Source organism: Microtus pennsylvanicus, chromosome 16 (assembly GCF_037038515.1).
Source record: "Microtus pennsylvanicus isolate mMicPen1 chromosome 16, mMicPen1.hap1, whole genome shotgun sequence".
NCBI classification, from domain to species: Eukaryota; Metazoa; Chordata; class Mammalia; order Rodentia; family Cricetidae; genus Microtus; species Microtus pennsylvanicus.
In genome coordinates, this window is record NC_134594.1 from 30,132,876 (window position 1) to 30,160,824 (window position 27,949).

The 27,949-nt window shown below is 43.2% G+C and overlaps 2 protein-coding genes across 2 annotated transcripts in view; one reads left to right on the plus strand and one right to left on the minus strand.

Annotated features, from left to right (window-relative positions):
- The window catches only part of Selenot (selenoprotein T), a 244,882-nt gene that overhangs the window by 91,344 nt on the left and 125,589 nt on the right, over positions 1-27,949 (plus strand). The window lies entirely within an intron of this gene.
- Siah2 (siah E3 ubiquitin protein ligase 2) lies at positions 3-27,942 on the minus strand. Its single transcript, XM_075950758.1, has 2 exons — positions 26,944-27,942; positions 3-637 (listed from the first exon to the last, which is right to left on the minus strand). Exons 1-2 carry the CDS (start codon positions 27,361-27,363, stop codon positions 80-82), a joined length of 978 nt encoding a protein of 325 aa, XP_075806873.1. The 5' UTR covers positions 27,364-27,942; the 3' UTR covers positions 3-79.

The window sequence follows — 27,949 nt, forward strand, 5'->3', positions numbered from 1 at the left end:
CATCTATTTAAAAAAACTTTATTAAACAAAGAGCGTTCGCCCAAATAACTTCTCAGGTTTCTGAAAGCCTCCTGGAGCCTCACTGACAGCATGTAGAAATGGTCACATTGATCCCAAGGTTCCCGTTATCTGCAAAGAGATGCGCTATGGCGGGGTCAAAAACAAGGCAGTCGCTGTTCATGATGGCTGCGGCCACACCGTCATGAATGGACCGGGGTGTGGCTTCCCAGGTCAGTCTCCGCCTGTTCCCGTTCAACTCCAGTCTGTAGGCAAAGTTCTCAGCTTGCTTGCGAGTACCGATGAGGAGGACAATGGCAAAGAACTGCTGGTGACCTTCGTACTTCTCTTGCTTCTCAAGTACCAGCATGAAGTGGTGACCAAAACAGGACTGCATCATCACCCAGTCCACAGCCCCTGGCAGGTTAATGTCTGTAGCTAGAAAGACTATGTCCTCTCCTTGAAGGGTGGTGATGCTCTTGTGGGCATGCATGAGATGGGACATCACAGCTTCCAGGGACCCCTGCCACTTGCAGGAGGCACCAGGACAGGGGCAGGAATAGGGACGGTATTCACAGATGTCTTCATGCTCGGGTTTCTCTGTGTGGTGGAGAGTCAGGGAACAGCCCGTGGTAGCATACTGCAGAGACAGAAAGAAACATACTGCATCATGGTGCCAATATCTACGCATACCTACCCACACGAGTTTCCTGAGCTCAAATTCTATCTTTATCTCAACAATTTTCGTTCAGGGAGGGTCAAGTGTTTGAGGCAAGTCTCCGTTTCTAGTCACTGTCAATAGCATCATGCATAAAGTCGGGCACTGCTTTCTAGACCCCACTCCCTAATCCCAACAATGGCGAAGGGTGAGAATTAAAGTTCTTTTAAGTACATCAAACAAGCAAAACTACTCAGATAACTTGGCCCTTTCTCTTTTTCTGTAGCCCAGCTCCTTGTAAGAATTCAACTGCTTGGGGGAGAGGTGGGCAAGGATTCCTGGATCACCTTTTGGCTTTTCCTGCAATCAATGACTCTGAAAACAGCAGTTTCACTCCTTTCTGACTTAGACCGATGACAGGTCATCTAGTCAGTGGTCAGTCTCCATTGTGGGTCCCTTTTCTTGACTGCTGGTGTGACCAAGCCTGGGCACAGCAGCAGGAGGAGGCTGGGGTCCTGTCACATGTTGCTGTCTCCTTTGTACTTGTGGCCCTGTAAGTGCTGTACCTGTAAGTTTTGTTTTTTTTTTTTTTTTTGGTTTTTCGAGACAGGGTTTCTCTGTGGCTTTGGAACCTGTCCTGGAACTAGCTCTGTAGACCAGGCTGGTCTCGAACTCACAGAGATCCGCCTGCCTCTGCCTCCCGAGTGCTGGGATTAAAGGCGTGCGCCACCATCGCCCGGCTTGTAAGTTTTGTTTTTAAAGAAATCTCATTCTAGACTGCCATCTTGGCTATTATCTTAGCAGAGGTTAAGGTGAACAGGATCAAACTTCTCCTTAAAGACTGAGTTTTATGATATATAGGAATGATAGGGGGAAAAAGGTAGATTATTGAATCCACTTTAATCCAAAAAAGCTATTAATCTCAAAATATTTTATACTGGTATGGATTTTAGTTTACTGATACAAATTTAAAGTTATTTCTGCTGTATTTTATGTATGTGTCTACTCTTGTTTGTGGTATTGTGCTTATGTAGCTCATTTAAAAATGGAATATATAATTAAGAAATACAGATTAATAGTCATCTATAATAGCCAAACTTAGTCATGTTAGGTAGGTATGTAACTATAATAGATATATTTAGAGAGACAGATGGATGGTCTTCAAACACTTCAAAGACCTATACAATATAGCATCTAATATGTTTAATAATCTAAAGGCTTTTCATGACAGTGAGACACTGCTCCTGGCAGCACTGATCTACTTCAGCAAGAATGATGGGCTTTGAACAAACCTCCATATGGAGTTGTTTTCTTTATGTGAAAAGCTAGCTATGTGGGCAAAGAAACTGATTTTGCCTCAATTGCTGATAGTTACCTACTGTCCAAACTGGACCAGAAAGAGGAAAAGAAAAAAATCAACAAGGTATGACAGTCCTTCAAAATTCCCCGCTTCTCTCCAGGTGGTGGTGGTGCACACCTTTAATCCCAGCACTCCAGCACTCGGGAGGCAGAGGCAGGTGGATCTCTGTGAGTTTGAGGCCAGCCTGGTCTATAAGAGCTAGTTCCAGGACAGGCTCCAAAGCTACAGAGAAACCCTCTCTCGAAAAAACAAAACAAAAATTCCCTGCTTTTCAAAAGTCTGTCGGGTATGTTAGGCCTGTAGGCCAAAGATAGATGCCCCAACATTACAGAGGAACCTTGGGTGACTGTCCAAATAGCCAGCTGTCTCTGTCATTTCTTAGTTTTGGAAGAGGTTTGCTCCATACTTCCTTTTTACTCAGATAATAGTATATCCTTCTCAGGTCTCTGATGGAATTGAAGACTAGATAGTTAATAGTTTTCCTTGCTACAAAATCCAGAAATTAAACTTGCAAAAGTGGTATAACATGTATAAGATTGAGAGACATAAAAAGATAGTTTTGGGTTGCTAATGCAAGTCAGGATACAAAGTGAATTAGGTGCGAAACTTTGGACTCACCAAGACAGGATAGACAATGGAGGATTATCTCTGAATTTGCCAAATACAAATGAACTGGACATTGTTAATGTAGTTTTTTACCTGTATATATTTGTATATAGTTATTGTACTTTTTATAGTTTTACAAGGTTAGTTAAAACATTTCCTTTTTAGACAAAGGGGGACAGGTTGTGTGATATTTTGATTTCATTCTGAAATTAAAGCTTGCTTTGAGTCAGAGGGCAGAGCTAGCCACTAGCTGACCAAAATTCACCATAGAGTTTTGCAGGACTATGGGTAGATAGGAGACAGGAAAGAGTAAGGTGTTCTTTTTGGAGGAAGGAATGGAAGAGGTAGGAGTTGACTGATGGCCTCTCAGCAGTTTCTCTGATTGTTCAGGTTCTTACCCTAATATCTGACTCCTGATTTTTTATTAATAAAGAATAATTAGCCACATGCTTCATCCTTGTACACACACACACACACACACACACACACACACACACACACACACACACACACACACATATATATCTTCCTGAGGAGACTGGGAAAGGGGAAGCTGGGTGAACATCTAACAGAGTTTGCCTTCAGACACTGCTTACACTAGGGTAGGAACACAATCTTTCCTTTCCTTACCATTCTCACAACATTCCCAGCAGACACACCATGTCTGTCTATCATGACAGAAAGCCACCCTAACAGGAACTGAAGAGATTTCTACTCCCAAACATCACAAGAATGGCAATGCTAGTTCTACCTACCAGAGGGAGGATCCACCCACAGGTATCTACCCAGTAACTCTGTGCTGTGGTCACAGGATGACTTAAGAACTGGAAACCACTCTTCAGGTAAAATGAGGAGTTAGTTTCTGTCTTTGGAGCACAGGGTAGCTGCTTACTGCATTTAATCTTCAGCCCTCCACTAAAGCAAGCAGGTGCCAAAGAAATGACTGCACCAGGTCATCTTTCTAAGATACTAAGATAAGAAAGCAAACCAACCTGTAAATTCACATCTGCCTTTGCTTCTCCCTATCCTGACCTATGAAATAAGCCACTTATAAACTTAACACAGGTCAAATTCCAATCTTCATAGAACGTCTTTCTAGCAGCCAGGAGGGCCTGAGAACCTTATCCACACAGCACACCAAGATGAAGTCTCTGAGAGGATGCAGAAGCCAAGAGAACAACCTCTCCCCACAGGGAACTCAGACACTTGAAAAGTACAGTGTGGCGGTGTATGAGGGGCTGTGTCTGATGCTATTGCTCTGGAGGCTGAGGCAGGAGGATTGCATGTTTCACACTCTCCTTAATTACCCAGAACTCTATTTCAAAAACCAGAAACAAAACCAACAAAAAGGCAGCTCATGCCTCTACCACTTTGGCAGAAGTTTTCTGCTATCTACTTTGTTGACAGGAATCACTTGTTATCACTTGTTATAGTTCTGAACCATAGACTAATTTTAAAAGTTCAGGTAAAGAAAAATTCTGGGGTAGCAGGAGAAAGATTTATCTCCCTTTTTTTCTTGTTTTTATTATGTGATACGTTTTCCTCCACTGCTCTCCCTTCCCCCATCCCCTTCCTCCTGTGACTCCCACACTCCCAATTCTCTCAGGAGATCTTGGCTTTTTCGCCTTCCTATTTAGATCCACATACATCTCTCTTAGAGTCCTCTTTGTTGTCTAGGTTCTCTGGGGTTGTGGATTGTAGGCTGTTTTTTTTTTTTTATTTATGTCTAGAATCCATTTATAAGTGAGTATATATTTGTCTTTCTGGCTCTGGGTTACCTCAATATTTTTTTCTAGATCCATCCATTTGCCTACAAATTTCAAGATGCCATTATCTTTTACTGCTATGTAGTACTTCACTGTACAAATGTACCACAGAGGACTCTCCAAATATATAAAGAACTCAAGAAATTTGACATCAAAAGAACAAATAATACAAAAAAGGGGCTACACCTAAACAGAGAACTCTCAACAAAGAAATCTCAAAAGGCTGAAAGACACTTAAGGAAATGCTCACCATCCTTAGCCATCAGAGAAATTCAAATCAAAACAACTCTGATATTCCCTTTTACACCTGTAAGAATGGCCAAGATCAAAAAACACTGATGACAACTTATGCTGGAGAGGTTGTGGGGTAAGGGAAATGCTCCTGCATTGCTGGTGGGAGTGCAAACTTGTACAGCTGCTTTGGAAATCAGTATGGTGATTCCTCAGAAAATTAGAAAATCTTCCTCAAGACCCAGCAATACTGCCACTGAGTATATACCCAAAGGATGCTCAATTATACCGCAAGGACATGTGCTCAACTATGTTCACAGCAGCATTGTTTGTCATAGCCAGAAACTGGAAACAACCTAGATGCCCCTCAAAAGAATGGATAAAGAAAATGTGGTACATTTACACAATGGAGATTCATCCTTTTTTATTTACACTGTGTTCTCAGCTTTTTAAATAGTAAGAAGTCTCATGAATGGTTTTAAATATGGGGTGTGGGCAGGACAGAGAGCCTCCTGATGGTCTCCTGTGGACAGTTGGTGAGGCATTTCAGTCAGCGTTTTTAAAAACACACATAAACACAACAAAAATAGCAAGAACTTCTCCGTGCCTGGCTCAGTATTTGGATGGAAAGATGTCTTAGGATGGGCTGCTGACCTTAGCTGCCCAGGATGAAGCCCAGGAATAAGGCAAAGTCTGGCAATGGGACAGTATCCAGGACAGCGTGTTCCCAGTCTCTCTCCCCCCCTCAGCCAACATCCACAACAAGCGTATCTATCAGCAGTGTAGCCTGGGAACCTGCCCTGCTCAGGTAGGAATCTGTGCGTGTTCTACTACTTACTTGGTCGTCACACATGTAACTCTTCTTCAGAGTAACCCCCAAGTGTGTGTGTCACACACACACACACACACACACACACACACACACACACACACACACACACACAGCATTTCCTTGCCCTGGTGTGGACAACAACCTTCTGGAAAGATTTTGCTCTACTTGAGACGTTTTTAAAGCCTTTGGTTTTTTACTGTTTCTTCTAAACCAGCTGAACTCCAAGACCAATCTGTTCTCTCATTTCACTCTTGTGGTTCAGGACCACAGAAGCCATTTCTATGGTAACTAAACTGAAGATTACCTCCAAGAAAGAACCATTCAACTGTTTTTTTTTTTTTTTTTTGGTACCTATGTAAGTCAAGCCACCCTACTGTCTGGCTCATCCGTGCTATAGATCTACTTATTTGACACAGTCCTGGCTCAGTGAGCTAGGGCCATACGAAGTAAATGATTCTCTCTCTGACATTTGTGGTGAGAGAGAGGGCTGTCCAGTTACAGGCCTGGTTTCTTCCTGTGCGCAGTGCAGCTGAGCAGAGTCCCTGGACTCCTCGCAGAGAGGCCTGTGTGTCCTGGGACACACCCACAGCTATAAATGAGACTTCTCCTTTGGGAAAGGTGTGTTCATTTCCCCCAAAGGGTGGGGTTATTTTTTAGTAACTCTCTCTGAAAAAGGAGGAAAGAAAGAAAGGCACACAGAAAAATAACAGAGGTAGGAGAGGACCAACTCAACGCTAACGAGCTTGGGGAGGAAGAGAAGGAGAATCAAATGTGGACATCACCCGAAGACCTGTCAGTGCTGCCGCGCAACCTTCTTGTGCAAACAGGTTCTGCACTGAAAGGCTGTGCACCCTGCTGCTCCCTGCTTAAGTCTTTGCAGAAAGCAGTAAATAGCTCCCATTCTTTCCCAGCGAGAGGTCTGAAGGCTGTATTTAAGGTGGAATTTAGGCAGGGTTTCCCTTTTGACACAGAAACCCTATCATATACAAATATAAAACTAGTTCATATACAAGAATGTTGAGACACTACAGCATATGGAACATGACATCATTTATTTACCTAATAAACAGCAACACCAATTGTTTATAAAATGGGGTTATTAGCTAAATATGCTCTCATCCATGCTAGTGAAGGCTGTGTGTGCTGTAGAAGGTTTGGATCAAGTCATGTAGTCTGTTTCATTAAATTTGATTCTGTGTAATTCCAGAACAACACCCTGAACACCAACAATCAGTCTCCACTACAACTGAGGTGCCAGGAGCTCCAGGGAAGAAGTTGGTTCCCCTGGGGCACTGTGAGGTAAACGCCCTGCCCCCATCTGCTTACCTCCAAGGAAACAGCTCAGACTCGTTAGCAGGATATCTGCCAGTGTCTCAAATGAGAATGTCTCAAGAATAAATAAAAAAAATAAAACAGCCAATATCCTGCTGTTGGATGTGAATCAAATCTAAGAAATGACCTTTTCCTGAGTAAGCTCGAGCAAACAGCACTTCGTTCCAACCTAAATAAGCTCTAATGATCATAAAACGCACACTGGTGGTTAAATACAATTCGTAGCTCTGGCCTGGGAACCCAACCTCAATTCTGCAGAGGGCATTTCTAGGACAGCCACTGCGCTCTGCACGTGACTGCAGATTAGAGAGCACCGTGTCTGTGCTGATCGTATTTCCTGATGACATGAAGATGCCCTGGCTTTGAAGAGGAACACAGGGGTCGGCCTGTAGCTGACATTCAAATGGTTAACAATATAGATCTGAGTTGAAAAAGCAAAATGAAAACACACGGCAAGAAGGGTCTAGAGAATCTGGATAAAGGCCGTTGTTTTGTTTCACACTAATACTGTAACTGTTGTCTATGCTTTACATTACATCCAAATTAAATTGTATGAAGGAATCCAGGAGAGAGGGTGGCATGTTTACACTTTAAGGGATTAAGGGTTCTTATGAGGAGTTGGTTGAATGAATTGAGCTTTCTCCTTGTGTTTTCCTGGGAGTAAACACACGTCTGCATAAAACATCTACATGGAAAATGAACCAAAGTTACTCACTTCTCTTTTTCCCAAGGTTCTGTTGGGCTCATTTCTAGTGAAGCAACAAAGTTTTACAACGAAGAACAAGTCTTATAAAAACCAATGCATCTCTAGGCCTCACAGAAGACAAGAGTGTCCACATCACCTGATGATCCCGCCTGGTCCCCACAGAAGACAGTGTCCACATCACCTGCTGACCCTGCCTTGGTCCCCACAGAAGACAGTGTCCACATCACCTGCTGACCCTGCCAAGGCTGGCAGTCTGGACTGCTGCTCTGAGGCCTGCTCTGCTACTTCTGGCCACTTCAGTGACATTATCCACCACGTGGACAGGTCCATTCCATTCTAAGACCCCAGCTAAAACGTGAGTTCCAGGATGGAACGAGCCCAATCCCCCATTTTCTTACAGGGTTCTAGAAATGGAGTACAGTGTGCGAGTCTAACAGGAGGGAGGTGTAATTTACCATGCTAGGCCTGTAGATAACCAGGGGATGACCTAGCTGCTGTCTGTCTTCTCAACACTTCATTTTCTTCAGCTGGGGATTTTAGGTGAAGCTACTATAGTATGCTAAACTCAGCATGGCAATACCTAGTTTATCAAATTAACCATTAACTGGCATTGGGAACAAGACCTAGGGTCTTATGCAGATGAGGCAAATGATACACTCATGAACTACATGTGCAGCCTCAAAATAACCAGTTTTTAAAAACAGAATTTTGGGGGCTGGAAAGATGACTCAGTGGTTAAGAGTACTGGCTGCTCTTCCAGAGGACCCACCCACATGGCAGCTTATAGTGTCTGTAACTCCAGTTTCAGGGGATCCAGCACCCTCACACAGACATACACGCAGGCAAAACACCAATGCACATAAAAATAAGTCATTAAAAAATTTAGCTCTTAAAAACAAAAACAGCCTTCTAGCTATTCAAACGTTGTGATTAAAATGTTTATCTGATTCCAAAATATCACCAAGTAATCATAGATTATTTTCCCAATTTTTTATAGGCCTGATGAATTTTGTTTAAGTTCTGATTTACTGGTTCTATTACCTGCCCTTGTCTAGCTGGTAAATACTGACAGATGAGTAAATACAAGGTTTATTTGCACCATGCTGATTTTACTTCAGCTGGAAATCTTACTGTAGATTTTAGTATTAAAAGAGGATCCGGTAGTTTCGGATCATGTAAGAAAAATGTTCATACTTTTAAATATCAAAATTATAGGCTTCTCCTCTCACTTTTGGTAAAGATGTTTCACATGTTTTATTTATATAAACAATTAGAGTGTGGTCTTTATAACTCTCCTGAAATGTCCCACAGAGCAGAAACAAACAGGTCCGCTATGCTTTGACCACCGTAGGCCTCTCTGGATTGACAGCCACTGGTGGAGCACCTGTGTTTAGAAGGCCAGTGCTCGAGCCTCTTTGCCCTTGAGCCTGTTAGTATGCTTAACTACAAGAGAGCGGGTACTCTTCAGAAGAACCCCTGGAGAGCGGAATAAAGTGAAGCTGCCCAGCCTGTATCAGCTCAGATCTTCCTCTAAACACCCTGGCATATTTTCCTGTAACCCCCAGATAAGTGAGAAGATACTAAGATGCTATTACTGAGCCCCAGACTGTCAAACAGTGTCACCAAACACTGGTGAGACTAATATACGGTTAACTTGACAAACTTTGTTTAGAGGAGGGCCATTCTAAATAAAATCCTTTATTCCTAAGACGAAACAGATTGCACACAATAGACAGCTGTCTTGCTAAACGGTGTGTTGGTGGAAGACTTTGGGGTAACTGCTATCCCTGAGATCTGAGAACATTCTGTGAAGGAGAGAGGACCTCGCAAAGACTTTGGGCTAGCAGTAGTTTATTTTTAATCTTAGAAACTTTGAGCAAGAGTTGATTTTTGACCACGTGTTTCTCATTTGTCCACAGCCAGAGTTAGCAGACAATGCACAGTCACCGGGAACCAGTTCTGTGAGGTCCTTTCAGTGTAAACAGAAACACCGGACAGAGCACGGGAGCAAAGGCTTTCTGCCAGGTTCCTAGCACCTGGCCCACCTCTTCACTGTTCTCTCTTCAATGCCAGGTTCCCACCTGCACGACCGTATTGACAACACCAACAAGCCTTAAACAGTGCTTCTCCCTTACCAACCTTTTATTGTCGAAATCAATCAGATTCACCAGAAGATTGGGAGGGTTGTTAGATTAACAAATAAAATACAAAGTGCACAGTGTATCTTCAGGCAGGTTTTTCTTGTTGATATTTTATGCTCTTATTCCTCCTTCTAAGATTATATGCTGCTTAACTGAGGTTCAAATCTAACTAGGCATTCTGAATTACATCTGGCAACCCTGGGAAGAGGACCCCTCTGTGATCAGAGCCAGCCCTCCCAAAGCCAGTGCTTTGAGTCCGCAGTGGGAAGGGGACTGTGGCTTCTTAGCCAAGTAAAGGAGAGGACAAAAGAGACAGGGGGTTGGAAGAGAAGAGTCACTGCTTCAGACTGAAGCCTGCACCGTCCAAACCGACATCGAGGAGCGTTCTCTTCTTACGGGGCATGCTGATTGTGTCCCATCTCCTTCACAAAGAGGCTGGGAGGATATCAGTGACAACGTGCTGGGCACCTAAAATAAGGAAGCAGTATTCTCCAGCTAGCCTCCCTGAGGTCCACAGATGACCTTCCACCCCTTCTTCAGGGGGACTCCTGTCTGCTCCTCCGTCTCAGTGCAATGCGGCTCTGCTGGCTTATCTGTCTCTACTACTGGACTCCAGGAAGGCGAATGGGGACAGTGGCAGGTGAGGCAGACAGTGGGTCACCGAAAGGAGGAGGCCTGGGGCTGCAGAAGGATGTCTACCAGAGTGAAGGGGTTAAAATTAGGTGGGCCATGAGCAGCGGCAGCCGGCGCAGGCCTGAGGTGACTTTAGGGACACTGAATCATTAGCAGCACTGGCCATAAAGGACACCGTGGGAAGGAATGGAGCTGCGGATACGTTCAGAGTCTAAACCAGTTTGACTTTACCAACAAGGACCTGTCCCCTGCCAATGTACTACAGAATCCCTAGAAATAGTATCCTTAGGAAATGGTCAGATTATGCCCAAGGATTCAGGTTAGTAGTAATTAAAATAAAATCACAGCAAGAAAATGAAATTAAAAATGACTACTAACAGGAAGCTAAGGGAATAATAGTTCCGGTGCTTTCAGGGGAGGGCAGTGCAATCAGCCTCGAACTTGACCTCAAAGTGTTTAGCAGCATAGAAAAAAGCAGCCACAGTGTGAAAAGCCAAACCCGGCAGGAAAAATAGTGCTTCTCATTCTTCTTGGTGGGGATGGTGTGAGTGAGAGGAACCATTGTATTACGGGTCTGTTTGCAAGCAATCTACAGAACTGTGTTATGGTTATTTTAGGGGAGAATTATAGGGCACTTTGATTTTATATCACTTTCTGTTCAGTTGTACATTCAGAAAGGCTGATCACCGTGTTTCCCTCTGAAATAAATGTAAGGAAAAATAAAATGTGTAAAATAAGACATATAAAATAAAACATATAGACTTAAAAGTGATACCTAACTAAACCAGGCTTCAAAAGATAATGGCACATGCCCACCACCTCAGGACACTGAGGCCAGATCATGGGTTTGAGATCAGCCTGGGCTACATAACAGTGTCTTGGTCTTTCTCAATTAAAAAATGGAAGTGAGAAAAAGAAGGGAAGGACAGAAAATTAGATTACAGAAATGGGAAGAACGAAAAAAGTCAAATCCTAAACGCCAATGAACCAATGTCAGAACAACATCACCGGGCTCTAGGAGACCCTAAGACCGGCTTACACCATCAGAAGTTGGGGAGAGAAGCCTAGTGAGAGGTTTCATGAGTGGAATTAAAAGCCATTCTTTTTTCCTTTCCCAGTTTGTGTCTGCCTGAAGCAACACTGCTCATCATCTGCTTCCTCTGAGCATCTAACTGTGCATTTATTTAGCGCCAAGGCAGTGTGAGGAACTCTGCGTGAATCATTCCCACCAACCCCAGTATGGTGCTGTTTTACAAATAAGCCCCTGGGGCTTAGGGGAGCGAGCAGCCAGCCACAGTGGGCAGGGAGTGAAGATGCAAACCGCTCTTAGGACTACTGGAGCCAGGGATCCTAGCAGCAGGAGGGACCAAAGGCGCCACTTTGTTCACTCAAAGTTTTTTTTTTTTTTTTTTTTTTCCGAGACAGGGTTTCTCTGTAGCTTTGGAGCCTGTCCTGGAACTAGCTCTTGTAGACCAGGCTGGCTTTGAACTCATAGAGATCCACCTGCCTCTGCCTTCCAAGTGCTGGGATTAAAGGTGTGCTCACCTCCACTCAGTTTTAAAACAATGCACAAACCCAAACAAACCCAAATCTTCACCACAGGAACGCTGTCCAGTCTATCTCTGCAGTAATTTTTCGTCCCATAGATGCCACATAGTCCAAAAAGTCACTACATAAAATCGTTACCAAACTGGAAGTGAAGAAGAGATGGCGAATTATCAAGGAACTAACAGAAATAGATGGGTGCCTGATGCAAATCTAATCAAGCACCACTAGACAATTTTTAGGAACTCCAATAAAACCTTGAGGTGCTTGAAGTATGAAGACATGTTTAACCAGAAAAACATCTTTAGTTTTCTTTTCTGGATGTTCAGAATGGATCCTGGCTCTAATACCCGTGGATTATCACATCTCCATTGATGGTGGTGGAAGCTGGCACGCAGGTGGAGGCCATATATGTTTGAATAAAAACTTCTACTTAGCTTGGCCTTCATACGATCACACAAATGCAATACTTTGTAAGGGGCTTATAAGAAAGATCTGTAAAGAACAGTGAAAGACTACAATTAATCTCTGGCTGGCACTTTATGGGCCAGATTTGCCATAATAGTCTGGCTGTAGGAAGGGCCAATTTTAATGACAGTTTACTCCAGCTCTGAACTGTGGTGACCAATTGACATTCTTTGGTCAATTTCATTAGAATCAACATTAAACTTTAGCACTGCTATGCAATAGTCCAGCCTTCAGTTCTATGTGATATATAAGAGCTGTGTTGTCAATCTTATTCTTTAAAGTCCTGAACCGTGGAGGAATGGATTTGAGGTGTGCTTCTTCGTGTACTATTCTAAGTCTCTGGGCCAACCCAGTCAATTTGAGGCAGTCATAAAGAGTGCAGAGACAGCTTCCAAAGAAAACAATTGTCACAGGAGAATTCTTGAGATTAAGAAGAAATCTTTGAAAGTATTTTTGCTAATGGGCTTCCCTGTCCTAGCACAAAAGCACCTGGCCTCCATTTCCTATGGTGAGGAAGGGCCCTCTGTGGTCTTCTAATCTACTCTTAAGGTATCCACCATGTAGGAAGTCCCTCTGTTCGTTTTAACAGAGGAACTACCTGGCTCAGAGAGGGTCCTGGCTAGACCACAGCCAGCACTTCTGAGGACCCCTCTGCCTTCTTTAGTGCTTTACACCATGGCCTCTGACCAGAGTCCAGAACTTTAGGGTAGGAAAAATCAGTCAGCCCCAGACCTGCTCCTAAAGACCCACAGGTGCAAACAATAACTTGCCTTGTACAAAGTCAGCTATCTAATCTCTAGGACAGCAGTCATGGCCCGTGGGGACCAGAATGCACACCCCTTAGAAAATAAAGGTTAAAAGAAAGAAGGAAACAAAATCACTGTGAGGCCTGTCAGAGTTCCAGATCAGGTATGCAGAGATGAAGAAAGAGTTAGGCTCAGTGAACGCGGCCTAAAACAGAGCCAGTCAAAGGCTATCCCTAAGCAGGAATGTGGCCTGTAGATACGGATTGTTTGGCCTGTAGATATGGACAGTTTGGCCTGTCAGTGCTGGCTCTATGTTTGCATTTGGCCAAAGTTGAGACGAAGAGAGAGGGGGAAGGGGTTGAGATCTGACATCAAAGTCCAGTTTCTAGTTTTTCTTTTTCTTCTATGAATGCCTGGCACGGCTGTGTCCACATTCCCAGCTCTCGGGCAAGAGGAGAGGTTGCCTTCTGGTTTGTTTTTGTGATGTAGAGTCCAGCTGGGCTCAGGTGATCCAGCTTAGTCCAGAGATGCCGTCTTTGGAGGGGCCTGAGCTCCCCAGGCTCTGTATGTCTAGAGCAGTGGTTCTCAACTGGTGGGTGGCGACCCCTTTGAGGTCACCTGAGACCATGGGAAAACACAGATATTTGCACTCCTATTCATAACAGTAGAAAAACTACAGTTATGAAGTAGCAAGGAAAATAAATTTATAGTTGGGATCACACAGCATGAGAAACTGTATTGAAGGGTCGTGGCATCAGGAAGGTTGAGAGCCAATGCTCTAGAGGCTTCCCCAGCCCCGGGCTATGTGTTTCAGTTACCTTTCTTCCTTGTCCTAGACCCTGGGAGCACCAAAGGGACTACACAGGGCCACTCCTTTCAAGGGTCAATTATGCTGTCTGACATTATTTTTTTTTAAAAAAGCAACACTGTCACAATTTAACCAAAGAAAAGACTTATCTGGCTGAGGCTTTCAAATTCAGTGATGTATGCAGTCTTTATGACCGGAGCTTTCAAAGATGACGTATGAAAATGGAAAATACGCAGGACAACACTCTAAGTAGACGAGAGAGGGTTAGTATCCTACGGCTGTGGAGAGAAATGCCTGGATGGTACAAAGCACTGCTGAGGGACCAGTAAGATGGTGAGGACGGCACTCAGCAAGCAAGGGCGCCTGCCACAAAGCCAAGGACCCGAGTCTGATCCCCGGCCACCAAGACTGACCCAGGTGACAGAAGGAGGGAAACTGACTCCCAGAAGCTGTCCTATGACTTCCACAGTGTGCCCCACACACATGTGAATACAACACATGACAATACATTAAGAAATGCACCACTAAGTGGTGAGATAGACTGTACGGTTGGCATGGCAACCTTCACCTTGTTCCCTACACCCACTTTCCACTAAGACAGAGCAGACTGTAGATGAGAAATGGACTGAAAACACCCGAGTAAGCATATCTTGATAAAAATCCTTAGAAAGGAAGATCTGAGTTAATTCATGTAGTCTATATTAGCAGTGTGGTAACACTTTAATTATTTAATTATCTGGCTTCACACTTTACATAAGGTAGGTTTTTTTTTAAAAAAATATTTATTTATTTATTATGTATACACTATTCTGTCTGTGTGTATGCCTGCAGGCCAGAAGAGGGCACCAGATCTCATTAGAGATGGTTGTGAGCCATCATGTGGTTGCTGGGAATTGAACTTATGACCTTTGGAAGAGCAGGCAATGCTCTTAACCTCTGAGCCATCTCTCCAGCCCCATAAGATAGTTATTTGACAACACACCCATTCTTTTTAATTGGATGGTCCAAAGCTGTGTTGGGACAGTATCATCTGATGAACTCCTTCAACCAGATGGCTTTATTACCTGTGTTAGCCTTGAATTATAACTTGGAAGCCTCAAATATAAATTCAGATTCAAAATCCCCATGTAGCCGGGCAATGGTGGCGCACGCCTTTAATCCCAGCACTCGGGAGGCAGAGGCAGGCGAATATCTGTGAGTTCGAGACCAGCCTGGTCTACAAGAGCTAGTTCCAGGACAGGCTCCAAAGCCACAGAGAAACCCTGTCTCGAAAAACCAAAAAAAAAAAAAAAAAAAAAAAAACCACCCTATGTACTAAGGAGCCTCGTCATCTAGGAGAACTAATAAACGCTGCCTCCTGCAAATGAGTTCGTACAAAGCAGGGGTGCAGTGCATTCCACACAGCCTCCCCACTCTTCATGGAATGAACACTGACTTCCTTAGAAGTCGGGCAGCCTCGCTCGCTATTTACAGAGGAGGAACTCAAGGCTTCCCTACCTCACTGCCCACTCTAAGTAAATGGAGAGAATCAGGCAACTCTAAAGACTCTGCTGGGCATTGAATATTCAACACTGTATTCTTGTATGAGCTGGCTTACAGAAAGAAGAGCAGGGGCAGTGTGTGACAGTCCTCAGGAATTTTAGGAGTCTCAAACTGCCGGATAAAATAAAAGCTAGGGCACAGACCCACCTTGTCTGGCACAGGCCTTATCCTTAATGCTCCTCCTCTCCAGGAATAGTCTGGTTGCTGCGGTAAGTACACGTCCAAACTTGGCTTATCCATACCAAGTGGCTGAGCTGCCCACTCAACAATTTGGATTACTACTTAACCAAATGTATGGGATGCACATTCCAGTTCTATAAACCTCATACATATGCACATAACAAGTAACTATCACCTATGATAAGCTTGGTTCCTGGTCTATGTGATGGCTTGGCCCAGCTGCATTCATGTAGGATAGAATGAGAAAAACACTCGCACATACTGGTCCTGCTAAAGTTCAAGGATGACTTCACGAGCCTGCTCAGATATTAGGAAAGAATACATGTTTCTATGGGAACCAAAGTAAAATGCTACATACCAGTAGCACCACTAACAACTACTGACTATCGAGTACAGCCATTTCTTCTACAGCCATTGAAAGTTTGGAGAAAGGAAAGGGAGGAAGACGGCTCTGCAGGAATCTGGAGAGCATCTCCTACCACCTGAATTTTCTCAAATGTCAATTACCCACCCTGTCAACAATCATCTGCTTCTCCCCGGACACAAAGCAGCAGCCTTCTTCATCACTCAAGAAAGCTGTGAAAAGCCGCTCTGAACAGGGCAGCAAGTCGGCTAACTGCAGATCTTCACCTGTTCTGCCTATTCTCCAAATCCAACCCCCATCCTCACCCCAGCTCTGTATTAGTCCACCAGCTGCACCCCCACCCTGTACCCATCTCCAGGAGGCCACAAGGACGTGCTCCTCCAGATTTCCCTATTGCCCACTTACTGCTTTATTCCAGTCCTCATCACTTACAGGCGCGTCCTGGGCACCACAGGGCCTCTCTGGCAGGGGAAGCAGGTAAGGTAACTGCAAACCTTTACCTTTCCCCCTCCATTCCGGGAAGCCCAATCCCCCAGGCTCATCCTCAGGTCTGTAGCAGACCTTCTGCCATGGCCTCTGCTCACTCAATGTCCCTACTCTTGAGGACTAAGCAGGTGCTGGAAAACATCCTCCTTTCTTCCCGCCCAAGGACTCTCAACACCTCCAGCCCTTTCCCATTCCGAAGGGTCAGCTCACAATGCCTACACACGTTTTCCCTGGAAGCCCAGTGCCCACACCTATCCAGACCCCAGGAGCATTCCCTACCACTGCCTCTTAAAACTCAGAGAGGGCAACAGAAAACAAGGAACAAAACATCCACCCAATAAAGACAACACCAGGTATCAGCACCTAGAACTACAATCACCCTAAACACAGGTGATTAGACATCAGTGCAGAACACAACCAACAACAGTCAGGACGTACGTCTCCTCCAGAGCCCAGCAATTCTAACCAGAGCAGGTCCTAAGCATTCCCACATAGCTGAAGCACAAGAAAAAGACCTTAAAATAGCCTTTATGAATATGATAGAGGTCCTTAAAGAGGAAATGAATAAATCCCTTAAAGAAATCCAGAAAAGCACAATAGTAAAAAGAAACGAACAAAACAGTTCAAAACCCAAAGTGGAAACAGAATCAATAGAGAAAACACAAACTAAGGGAAATTGGAAAGGAAAAGTTTAGGAACTTTAACAGAGGCAAGCCTAATTAACAGAATATAAGAGATGGAAGAGAGAGAATCTCTGGCACTGAAGATATGATAGAAGAAATAAATACATTAATCAAAGAAAATGTTAAATCTAAAAGTTACTAATATAAAACATCCAAGAAATCTGGGGAACTAAGAATAATAGGGATAGAGGAAGGAGAAGAAACCCAAGCCAAGGTCACAGCAAATATTTTCAACAAAACCACAAAAGAAAATTTCTCTAACCTAAAGTACAAGAAGCACACAGAACATGAAATAGACTGTGGCACATAATAATCAAAATATTAAACCTACAGAATCAAGAAAGAATATTAAAAGTTGGGAGGGAAAAACACCAAGTAACAGACCTGTTAGAATGCCACTTGACTTCTCAGTGGACACTCTAAAGGCCAGAAGCGCCTGGACACATGTTCTACAGACTAAGAGACCACTGATGTCATCCCAGACTACTATACTGGACAAAACTTTCATTCACCACAGATGGAGAAAATAACACATTTCATGATAAAACCGAATTTAAGCCTTATCTAACTACAAAATACAGCTCTAAAGAAGATGCTAGAAGGAAAATTCCAACCTAAAGAGGTTAACTAAAGAGAATACACGAAATAAATAATCTGATACAAGCAAATCAAGAAAGGTAACACACACATACAACACCATCACCACCACCACCAACAACAACAAAATAACAGGAACAACAAACCCCACTCATTGATCTCTGTCATCACCGATGGTCTAAATGCTCCCATAAAAAGATCCCTAACAGAATGGATGCAAAACCAGGATCCATCCTTCTCTGCATCCAAGAAACACATTTCAACATCAAGGATAGACATCACCTCAGGGTAAAGGGGTAGAGAGAGATATTCCAGGCAAGTAGACCTAAGTAGCAAGCTGGTGTAATCACTCTAATATCTGACAAAATAGACTGCAAACCAAAACTAATCAGAAGAGATAGGGGAGGACACTACATACTGATCAAAGGAAAAATAACACCAAGAGGACATTGAAATTCTTAATATTTATGCACTAAACACAGAACATCCAAATTTACAAAAGAAACAGTATATCTTAAACACATATTGACCTCACACACTGATAAAGTGTGACATAAATAACCAACTCTCACCAATAGACAGGTCATCCAGACAAGGACTAAACAGAGAAATGCTAGAGCAAATTGACATTGTAAACCAAATGGACCTCACATTACAAAACATTTCATCAAACACAATAAAGTATCTTCTTGTCAGCACCTCATGACTGTAGTTGGACTTTTCTTTGGGTCACCAGCTCATAAATTGTAACACAGAGACGACTTATTAATTATTAAAGCTTGGCCTACCTTAGGCTTTTCCCCAACTAGCTTGTATAACTTAACCTGCTTTTATTAATCTATGTTCTACCACATGGCTCTGTTACTTCTCCTCTGTACCATATGTCCAAGTTGTGCAGTGTCTAGCTGGCATCTCTTATGCACCTAGATTCATCCCCAGTTCCTCTCTTTGCCCAGAAGTTCCGCCTATTCTCTCCTGCCTACCTACTGGCCATTTGGTCCTCTATTAAACCAATCACAGTAACATATCTTCACATAGCGTAAAACAAATATTCGGCAACATTTCCCCCTTTTGAAATTGTGGCACCTTTTACTAACGCAGAAATTGCCTCATTATGGGCAGAAAATAAACACTGGCAAAGAGCTTGCAGCAATTTCTTCAGAGAGATTAGCAACAAATATCTCAAAGCAAGAGACTTCAATTTATAAAAAGAACAAATGGGATCCTTCCTCACATTGTATGAGGAACACCAATTTCTAGAGCCCCTACATTCTAGACTGATGCAAGTAAATCAGGAAAGGCAGGTTATGTCGGAAAAAATAAGCAAAGTGGCTCAAAGCCCTTATTTTTTAATTTTTATATTTTTTTAGCTTCAAAAGCATTCTTACTTTTATCTGAAATATATGCAGAAGGCTTTGTTGTACATATTGAAATTATTGAACTTATTCCAGATGATTCAAAATTAACATTGTTATTTATTCAATTACAAGAAAGTAGCATAAATAGGAATCATTCCTTATATATAATATATGTCTGATCCCATACAGGTCTACCAGGCCTTCTAGCACAAGGTTATGATGAAATTGATCACCTATTGATAGGAAATGTGCTAGCAGTCTCAGAATTTCATAAGAAACACCATGTTAATAGCAAAGGTTTGAAGAAGGATGTTTCTATCACTTGGTAACAAGCCAAGGAAATTATGAGGAAATGTCCTACTTGCTCTTTGTATGACCAAATTACACTACCTACAGGAAGAAACCCAAAGGATACTCAAAGAAATTACATTTGGCAAGTATATGGGTTCCATTTTACAGAGTTTGGGAAATTAAAGTATGTGTACCACACTATTGAGAGCTATTCAGTTTTCAATGGAAAACTGCTTTGAGTTCTGAAAATAAATGTGATCACACATTTATTAAAGGTTATCATCACTATGGGAATACCTGTACAAATTAAGACTGACAATGCCCCAGCATATGTCTCTTGTAAAATAAAAGTCTTTTTGCATATTACAGCATAAAGCATATTACAGGTTTACCACTCAATCCTACAGGGAAAGCAATTATGGAAAGATCCAGTCACACTCGAAAAGATAAGCTTAGTAAACAGAAAGGGATAATAAAGACCCCCAGAGATAGATTACACAATGTTTTACTAACCTCAAATTTTTAATGCTAATGAGAAGAGAATGACAGCTGAGGAGAGACACTGGATAGTAGAAAAAAAAAACTGCTGAATTAAATCAGCCTGCATACCTTAGAGATGTACTGATTGACCTCAGAATGGAAAACATATGTGTTATGTTGGAAAAGAGGTTTTACTTCTGCTTCCACAGGAGAAGAAAAGCTATGGATACCATCAAGATCGATAAAGATTAGATTCAAACGGTAGAGGCCTCTTGATTAGAAAACGTGATAGGTTCATCAAACAGCATGGCCATGCAATCTAAACTAACTTATAAAACTAACAAATGTTTTTCATTTGATCAGCTATAACCTGCCAAAAGGGGAAACTCCCCAAAGTTAGGGTTGGGGCAGGATTTTGTTTTTGTCTTTCCAGGAGAATAAAAGTGTCCAACTAAAGAATCTGAAGACCATGGCAAAAATGAGAAAAAGGACGAATCACCCAGAGAAAGTGTCCCCAGAAAAAGGCTTAATGGAATAGAACATTCCCAACAAGATACATTTTTATAAATGCTCCCAAATGCTTGTTTTTGCTGTTCTCTATAGACATATAGGCAAATGGTCTTTTTGCAGTCCCAGTTCATCTAGAAATTAAAGCTGGCTCTGGAGTTGGAGCATGGCTCTCCCTTCTCTAAATCCAACCATGCTTGTTACAGGAAATTCTAAAATATCTGTCTCATGTCAGAAGAGCCACCTGGTATGGGGCAGAAGAAAATTAAGGGTCTAGTCTATTGTTACTAATCTCATAATCCTTTGGTTTTTATTTTGACTCTAAAACTTTTCTTAAGGTAGAGAATATTATCTCAAAATTTATAAGATTCGTATATATACATTTAAACTTTCCGTCTTGGTATTAATGGTCATATAGAGTACTAACTCTAGAAATAGGCTTCATCTAGTTTTCTATATGAGATTTTGGGTTGAGTGTGAAGCAGTTAACTAGGAATTAAGTTTGTGTATCCCAGTTATGTTTCATAGACTGTGGTCCTTTAGCCTCTCCAGGATCTGCTGCATGAGACATTTAAAATGTTTTAAGTTTTCTGAAGAACTATGACTATTCCTAACAGTGACCTTTGAGGTCCCCAAAAGGATGATGGGGCCCCACAAATGATGATTTCATCTGGACTGTGGTAATGCCACTAAGCTGACAAACACCACCAAAGATCAGCTTTGGAACACGAACTGCTCAGGACAGTTTGAAGGCATTAGCTAAGATGGTCCAGCCTCACAGACTACTCCAGCCAGGCCTTCAGACCAGCCCAGCATGTTCCCATCACACTGAGACAGGACTCGACATTATCTCAATTTTCACAGTGTCCCCTAAAGATATCACCACCCCCAGATAACAGGGAGTAACTTTAAGAACAGGACTCCCATATTCCTAAGAGGTGGGATGGGTGGTTTCTGGTCGTCTGGTGGATGTTTGTCATTTCATTGTGTGTGTGTGTGTGGGGGGGGTTAGCTGCAAGTTACAAATAGGAAACTAAGCAAAGGAAACTAGATTCAGGGATCTCATTCTGAGATGTAAAAGGGGGGATAGGAACAACAAGATAAAAGGGGAGATTACTGAATCTACTTTTAATGAAAAGGCAACTACTAGTCTTAACTATTTTACACTGGTATAGATTTTTGTACATGACACAAATTTAAGATTATTTTTATTATACTTTATATATGCTTCTACTCTTGTTTAAGGAATCATATTTATGCAGCTCATTTAACAATATAATGTAAATTCCTAGTCACTGAAAGTTATTATTACAAACTATTCAGGATAAATTAAGAAATACAGGTTAGTAGTTAATCACCTAATAATCAAATTTGTGACCATGTTAGATATGTTTTCAAGGTCAAACATATATTTTACATAGATGATCTTCAAATACTTCAGAGACGTACAGAATATGGCATCAATAACGTAAGATTTTTACGACAGTGAGGCACGTCTGTTCCTGACAGCACAAATTTACTTTAAAAAGAATTTGGGGGCATTGAAGAACCTCCATATGGAGTTTGTTTTTTCTCGGCATTCTGATGGTGTTGAAGACTAGATAGTTATAGTTTTCCTTGTTATCAAATTCAGAAAAGAAACTCACAAAAGAGGTGTAAAGTATATAAGATTGAGACATAAAAGCTTAGAAATTTATCTAAGAAAATGTTTTGAGGTTCTAAAAAGATAGTTTTAGGTTGGTAATACAAGTTAGGATGCAAAGTGAATTTGGTACAAAACTTTGGACTCATCAAGATCGGATCGATAATGGAGTATTTTCTCTGAATTTGCTAAACGCAAATCGACTGGACATTGTGAATATAATTCTTACTTGATAAGTGTTCTTATTGTACATAGCTTTACTTTGTTAAGCTTAAAACTTTCCCTTTTATTTAGCCAATACTTGATAACTGTTCTCATTGTATATAGTTTTATTATGTTAAGAGTTAAAAACCTTTCCTTTTATTTAGACAAAAATAGAGAAATCTTGTGGGGTAGTCATTCACATTGACACTCTAGGACTTCCAAAAAAGTTAAGCCTTGAATAAGAAGGCAGAGTCAAGTGACTGGCTGGCCAGAATTAGCCATAGACATGTTGGAGGGCTGAGGAAGTCAGACAGGCACAGGAAAAGATAAAAAGGGGCTTGGGGAGGTTTGGGATCTTTTCAATCTAGGAATGCTGTTCTTTGGTTTTTAAAGAGGTTTTTAAATCTGAACTTCTGACTCTCAAGTTTTTTTTTTTTATTAATACTAGAACAATTAAGGTAAACACATAACACGGCATTTTCTCCGAAACTGATGACATACTTGGACACAAAGCAAGCCTCAACAGATACAAGAAAATCCAAACAACACCTTGCATCTAACCTAATCACCACAGGTTAAAGCAAGGTATCAGCAACAACAGAAACAACAGACAGTTCATAAACTCCTGGAAACTGAACAGCTCACATCTGAACAAAAAAAAAATGGTCAAGACGGAAATTCAGAAAGATATTAAACTTTCTAGAAATGACTAAAATGAATATATGCTCAGACTTTCAGGACATAATGAAAGCAGTTCCAGGAAGAAAGTTCATAGCACTAAGTGCCTATACTACAAAAAAAAAAAAAAATGGAAAGATCTTATACTAGCAACTTAACCTCACACCTGAGAGTTCTAGAACAAAAAGAGGCAAAGGCACCCAAGAGGAGTAGTCGGCAGGAAATAATCAAACTGAGGGCTGAAATAAATAAAATAGAAACAAGGAGAACAATATAAAGAATCAATGAAACAAAGAGTTGGATCTTTGAGAAAAATTAGTAAGAGTACAAACCCTAACCAAATTAACTAAAAGAAAGAGAGAAAATATCCAAATTAACAAAAGTAGACATGAAAAGAGGGATATAACAACAGACACCAAGGAAATCCAGAGAAGCATAAGGAAGAAGTCAAGGAATCTTTACTTGCATATGATATAGCATACATAAGTGACCAAAAAAATCCCACCAGGGACTCCTAGAGCTGATAAACAGTTTCAACAAAATACCTAGTTACAAAATTAACTCACAGAAATTAGTAGTCTTCCTATATACAAATGACAAACAGACTGAGAAAAAAAAATCAAGCAAATAACACCCTTCACAATAACCTCAAATAGTACATTATATCACTGGAGTAACTCTAACCAAGCAAGTGAAAGAGTTGTATGACAAAGTCTGAGGCATTGAAGGAAGAAACTGAAGAAGATACCAGAAAATGGAAAGATCTCCCATGCTTATGGGTCAGTAGCAAACTGATTCACAATAGTAGTTAACACAGATAAAATGGCCATTCTACCAAAAACAATTCCCACACCAAACTGCCAACACAATTCTTCACAGATCTGGAAAGGACAATTCACAGCCTCACACACAGAAAAAACCCCAAGACAGCTCAAACAATCCTGACCAATAATGGAGGTGCAATCACTCCTAATTTCAAGTTGTATTGCAGAGCTATCTAATAAAAATAGAACACCATTGGCAGAAAACCAGACATGTCTATCAAAAGAACTGAACTGCTGACCCAGACATAAATCCACACACATGTGGACATCTGGTTTTTGATAAAGAAGCCAGAAATACACACTGGAAAGACGACAACATCTTCAGAAAATGGTGCTGGTCAAACTGGATACCTGCACCTAGAAGATGCAAAAAGACCCATATTTACCACTCTGCACAAAACTCAACTCCAAATGGATCAAAGGCCTCAACATAAAACCAGATGCACAGAACCTGACAGAAGAGAAAGTGGAGACTAAGCCTTGAACTTAGTGGCACAGGAAAAGACTTTCTGAACAGAACACCATTAGCACAGGAACTGAGATCAACAATTAATGAGACCTGAGAAAACTGATAAGTTTCTCCACGGCAATAGACACAGTCATTCAGAAAAAATGGCAGCCAACACAATGGAAAAAGATTTTTCCCAACTCTACACCCATTAGATGACTAATATCCAAAATATATAAAGAACTCAAAAAACTAGATAAAGAAAACCCAATTTAAAAATGGGGTACAGAACTAAACAGAGAATTCTCAAGAGACTAAACTCAAAATGGCCAAGAAACATTTAATGAAATGTTTAACATCCTTAGTCATAGGGAAATGAAAATCAAAACTAATTCAAGAGTCTGACAGAGCCGGGCGATGGTGGCGCACACCTTTAATCCCAGCACTCGGAAGGCAGAGCCAGGTGGATCTCTGTGAGTTCGAGACCAGCCTGGTCTACAGAGCTAGTTCCAGGACAGGCTCCAAAGCCACAGAGAAACCCTGTCTCGAAAAACCAAAAAAAAAAAAAAAAAAAAAAAGAGTCTGACAGAATGGCTTCTATAAAAATCATAAGCGACAGCTCATGCTGTTGAGGATCTGAAATAAGGGGAACACTCCTCCATTGCTGGTGGGAGTGCAAACTTGTACAGCCACTCTAGAAACCGGTGTGGTGGTTCCACAGGAAGATGGGAACAGACCTACTACCTCAAGCTCCAGCTGTACCACTCTTGGGCATATACCCAAAGGATGCTTCCTCCTCCTACAGAAACACTTGGTCAACCATGTTTATTGCTGTTCTAATCACAGTAGTTGGAAACATGGAAACAACCTAGATGTCCCTCAACAGGATAAAGAAAATATAGCGCATTTACACAATGGAGCACTACTTTGCCATTAAAAAGAATAAAAATTTGCAGGTAAATGGATGGAACTAGAAAAAAAATCTTGAGTGACCCACATGGGATGGAGGATACACATGGATATGGATACACACACACACACAACCTCTAACCACCACAAGGGAAGCTCACAAGAGCTCACAGAGACTGAGGCACCATGCACTGGGCCTGTGGGTGTCTGCAATGGGTTCTTTCTCCTCTCTCTCTCTCTCTGTATTAAAGCTTTCAGTTCAGTGTTTTTATGGGATTCCTGAGTGGACGAACAAGTGGGTCTCTGATTCCTGTCCCTTCTCTTGGGCTCTTTTCCCTGTTTGTTTTGTCCAATCCTGATGAACTAGTTTTTCTTCTCATTATCATCCCTTAGAAGCTTGCTTGTTTCTTAATCAGAGAAAGAAACTGAGCGGGTCTGGATAGAAGGGGAAGTGGTGAGGACCTGGGAGGAGTAGAGGAAGGGGAAACACTGGAGAAAAAAAAGTCCATTTTCAATAAAGGGGTGGGGGAAGAGTCGTCGAAATACCTCATGCAGATTGCAGAGATACAGCACCTGAGCTTAGGGAATTAGGAAGCGTTACAGAGCTGGGGCTAAAAGCAAGCAACTTAATAAGGTGACCCCATAGCCTAAACCCTCATTCAAACCTTTATTTGAATATGCTATTTTAACTGATTTATAGCTGGGCAGAAGACCAAATTAAGTCACTCATTTTACTGACATGACTCTCAAGCCTAAAATTAAAATCTTCAGTGAACTATTTTTAATTTAAAACAGTTCTTGCCCTAAAAACTAATCAACAGTGAGGAGATGTGAAAGACAGCTCAAACAGCCTCAGGCAGAACAATTACTTTCACATTTAAAAAAACCCTCAGTATTATCATTATTTCCACCTGTAAGTTCAGAAAACGAACTCTTTGGTGGAGGTCTCAGTTATAGAGGGGTTTACAAGTGGGACTGTGAGGATTTTTTTTTTACGGGGTTCAGGGTAGGCAACAGGATGTTAGAGTACCATCAGGCAATCCTATCAGGCACGAAATAGATGAGGATATCAGTTTGAAAAGCTGGCTGTTTGACAAATGGCATACTTTTCGTGTGGGCATTTAAAAAAGTTTTCAGAGACACACACTAATGTAGAACTAGACTCAGCTGTGAAGGTGTAAACACGGCTCAAACACAAACCGGTGGGGACAGGGTCGTGAGAGTGTGGACTTTTGCTCGTGGTTTGCTTCACCCCCCGCCCCCCCCCCGCCCCCAAGAGCACAGGGAACTCTCTAAATAAACCGCTGGCACTGAGGAAAACTAATAAAGCCCCTGGGTGTCCACGTTAGGTCCTGGTGGACTCGAGTTCATCCCACTTAGTGACAAACAAACAGCATCCTCAACTTCTGAGTCCTTCCCCGGGCCCTGGGAAACTGCGAGGAGAAGGCGTGGCGGCAGGATTTTCTCAGTACCCCTGTAGCAGGTGGTACGTCCCTGTCTTTGTAGCTGTAAACCCTAGGGCATCCAGATTTTAGGCGCTGAGTCCAGGAGGAATTCAGGACCGTTCCTGCCAAGCTTATTGCTGAAAACCGTCCGTTTCCTACCCCCACAATCCCCACCGCCAGCTTCCCAATTTAAGTTTTAGTTACGTAGAGCTGCCCAGCCCTACAGAGCCTGCAGGGGAAGCGGCGGCTCTAGGTTGGGAGAGTAAGGATGCTTGCTCCTAACCGTCAGCAAGTGACAATTTATATTGGCAAACATCGAGAGAGAGAGAGAGAGAGAGAGAGAGAGAGAGAGAGAGAGAGAGAGAGAGAGAGAGAGAGAGAGAGAGAGAGAGAGAGGAGAGAATATGAGAATGAATGAATGACACCTGAACTCTGGAAGGTCACTTGGCAGATCTGCGGCTGGTCGTTGGGCTTACCTTACAGGGAAACAGAACTGCCGAGGCCACCTTCTCCATAGCCAGGTTCCTGATGCTGGGCGTTAGGGCGCCCCTGCACGTCGGGCAGCAGCTCAACTTCTGGCGGCATTGGTTACACACCAGGTGCCCGGCTTGGCACTGCAGAATCGGGGGCAGGACATAGTCAAAGCAGACCGGGCACTCGAAGAGCGAGGTCAGCTCGTGGTGCTGCGGGGATACCGGGCCGGCCCCACCGCCGGCGCCGGGGCCTGAGATCACCGCTGCCGCGGCGGGCACCGCGGACGAGCCGGGGCCCGCAGCCGAGATGGTGGCGGCGGCCGGGGGCGCAGCTGGCGACGGAGCGTGCGAGGTCTGAGGCGGTGGCGGCTGCTTGCTGCAAGGTTTGTTAGCGCTGGGGCCGGTGGAGGACGGGCGGCTCATCGCGCTCCGAGCCCACCATGGACCTGCGGGCGTCTGCCTGCCGCGGGGCCGCCCGGATTAAGGCGGTGCGCGCCCCGCGGGTGGCGGACTCCGGGGCAACGCCACGGCGCCCAGTCCGGGGAGCGGGGGAGGGCGCGGACCCGACCGGCACCGGGAGGGCGGGGACAGGACCGCGCTGATCCTCGCCGCGGGCGCCCGGAGTGGCCGACGCTCTCGGGGCTCGCGGCCGTGCGCTCTGCCCTCCTCCCGCGGCGCTCGGCTGCGCACAGTCCCGGCCCACCCGCTTCAGGAGCGGCAGCTGACGCAAGCCCCGGGGGCGCGCGCGGACGTGACGCTAAGACACGTGTGCGGCCGCCCCGGCGCGCTGGGACTGGCAGAGCCACCCCGCGGCTCGCCGAGCTCCGCCCGACCCGGCTACCAGCGCCGGGGCCGTTTCCTGCTGGACGACTCGACGGGCCGGTCGCCGCGCGCGGTCGCTTTCTGGGCGGTGGCGGAAGCCGGTGGCCCCGGGAGGCGACGTTGCCTGGAGTCCTTTGACCTTTCCCAGGGGAGCCACGCCGACACACGCCCGGTCTCCGGCTAAAGG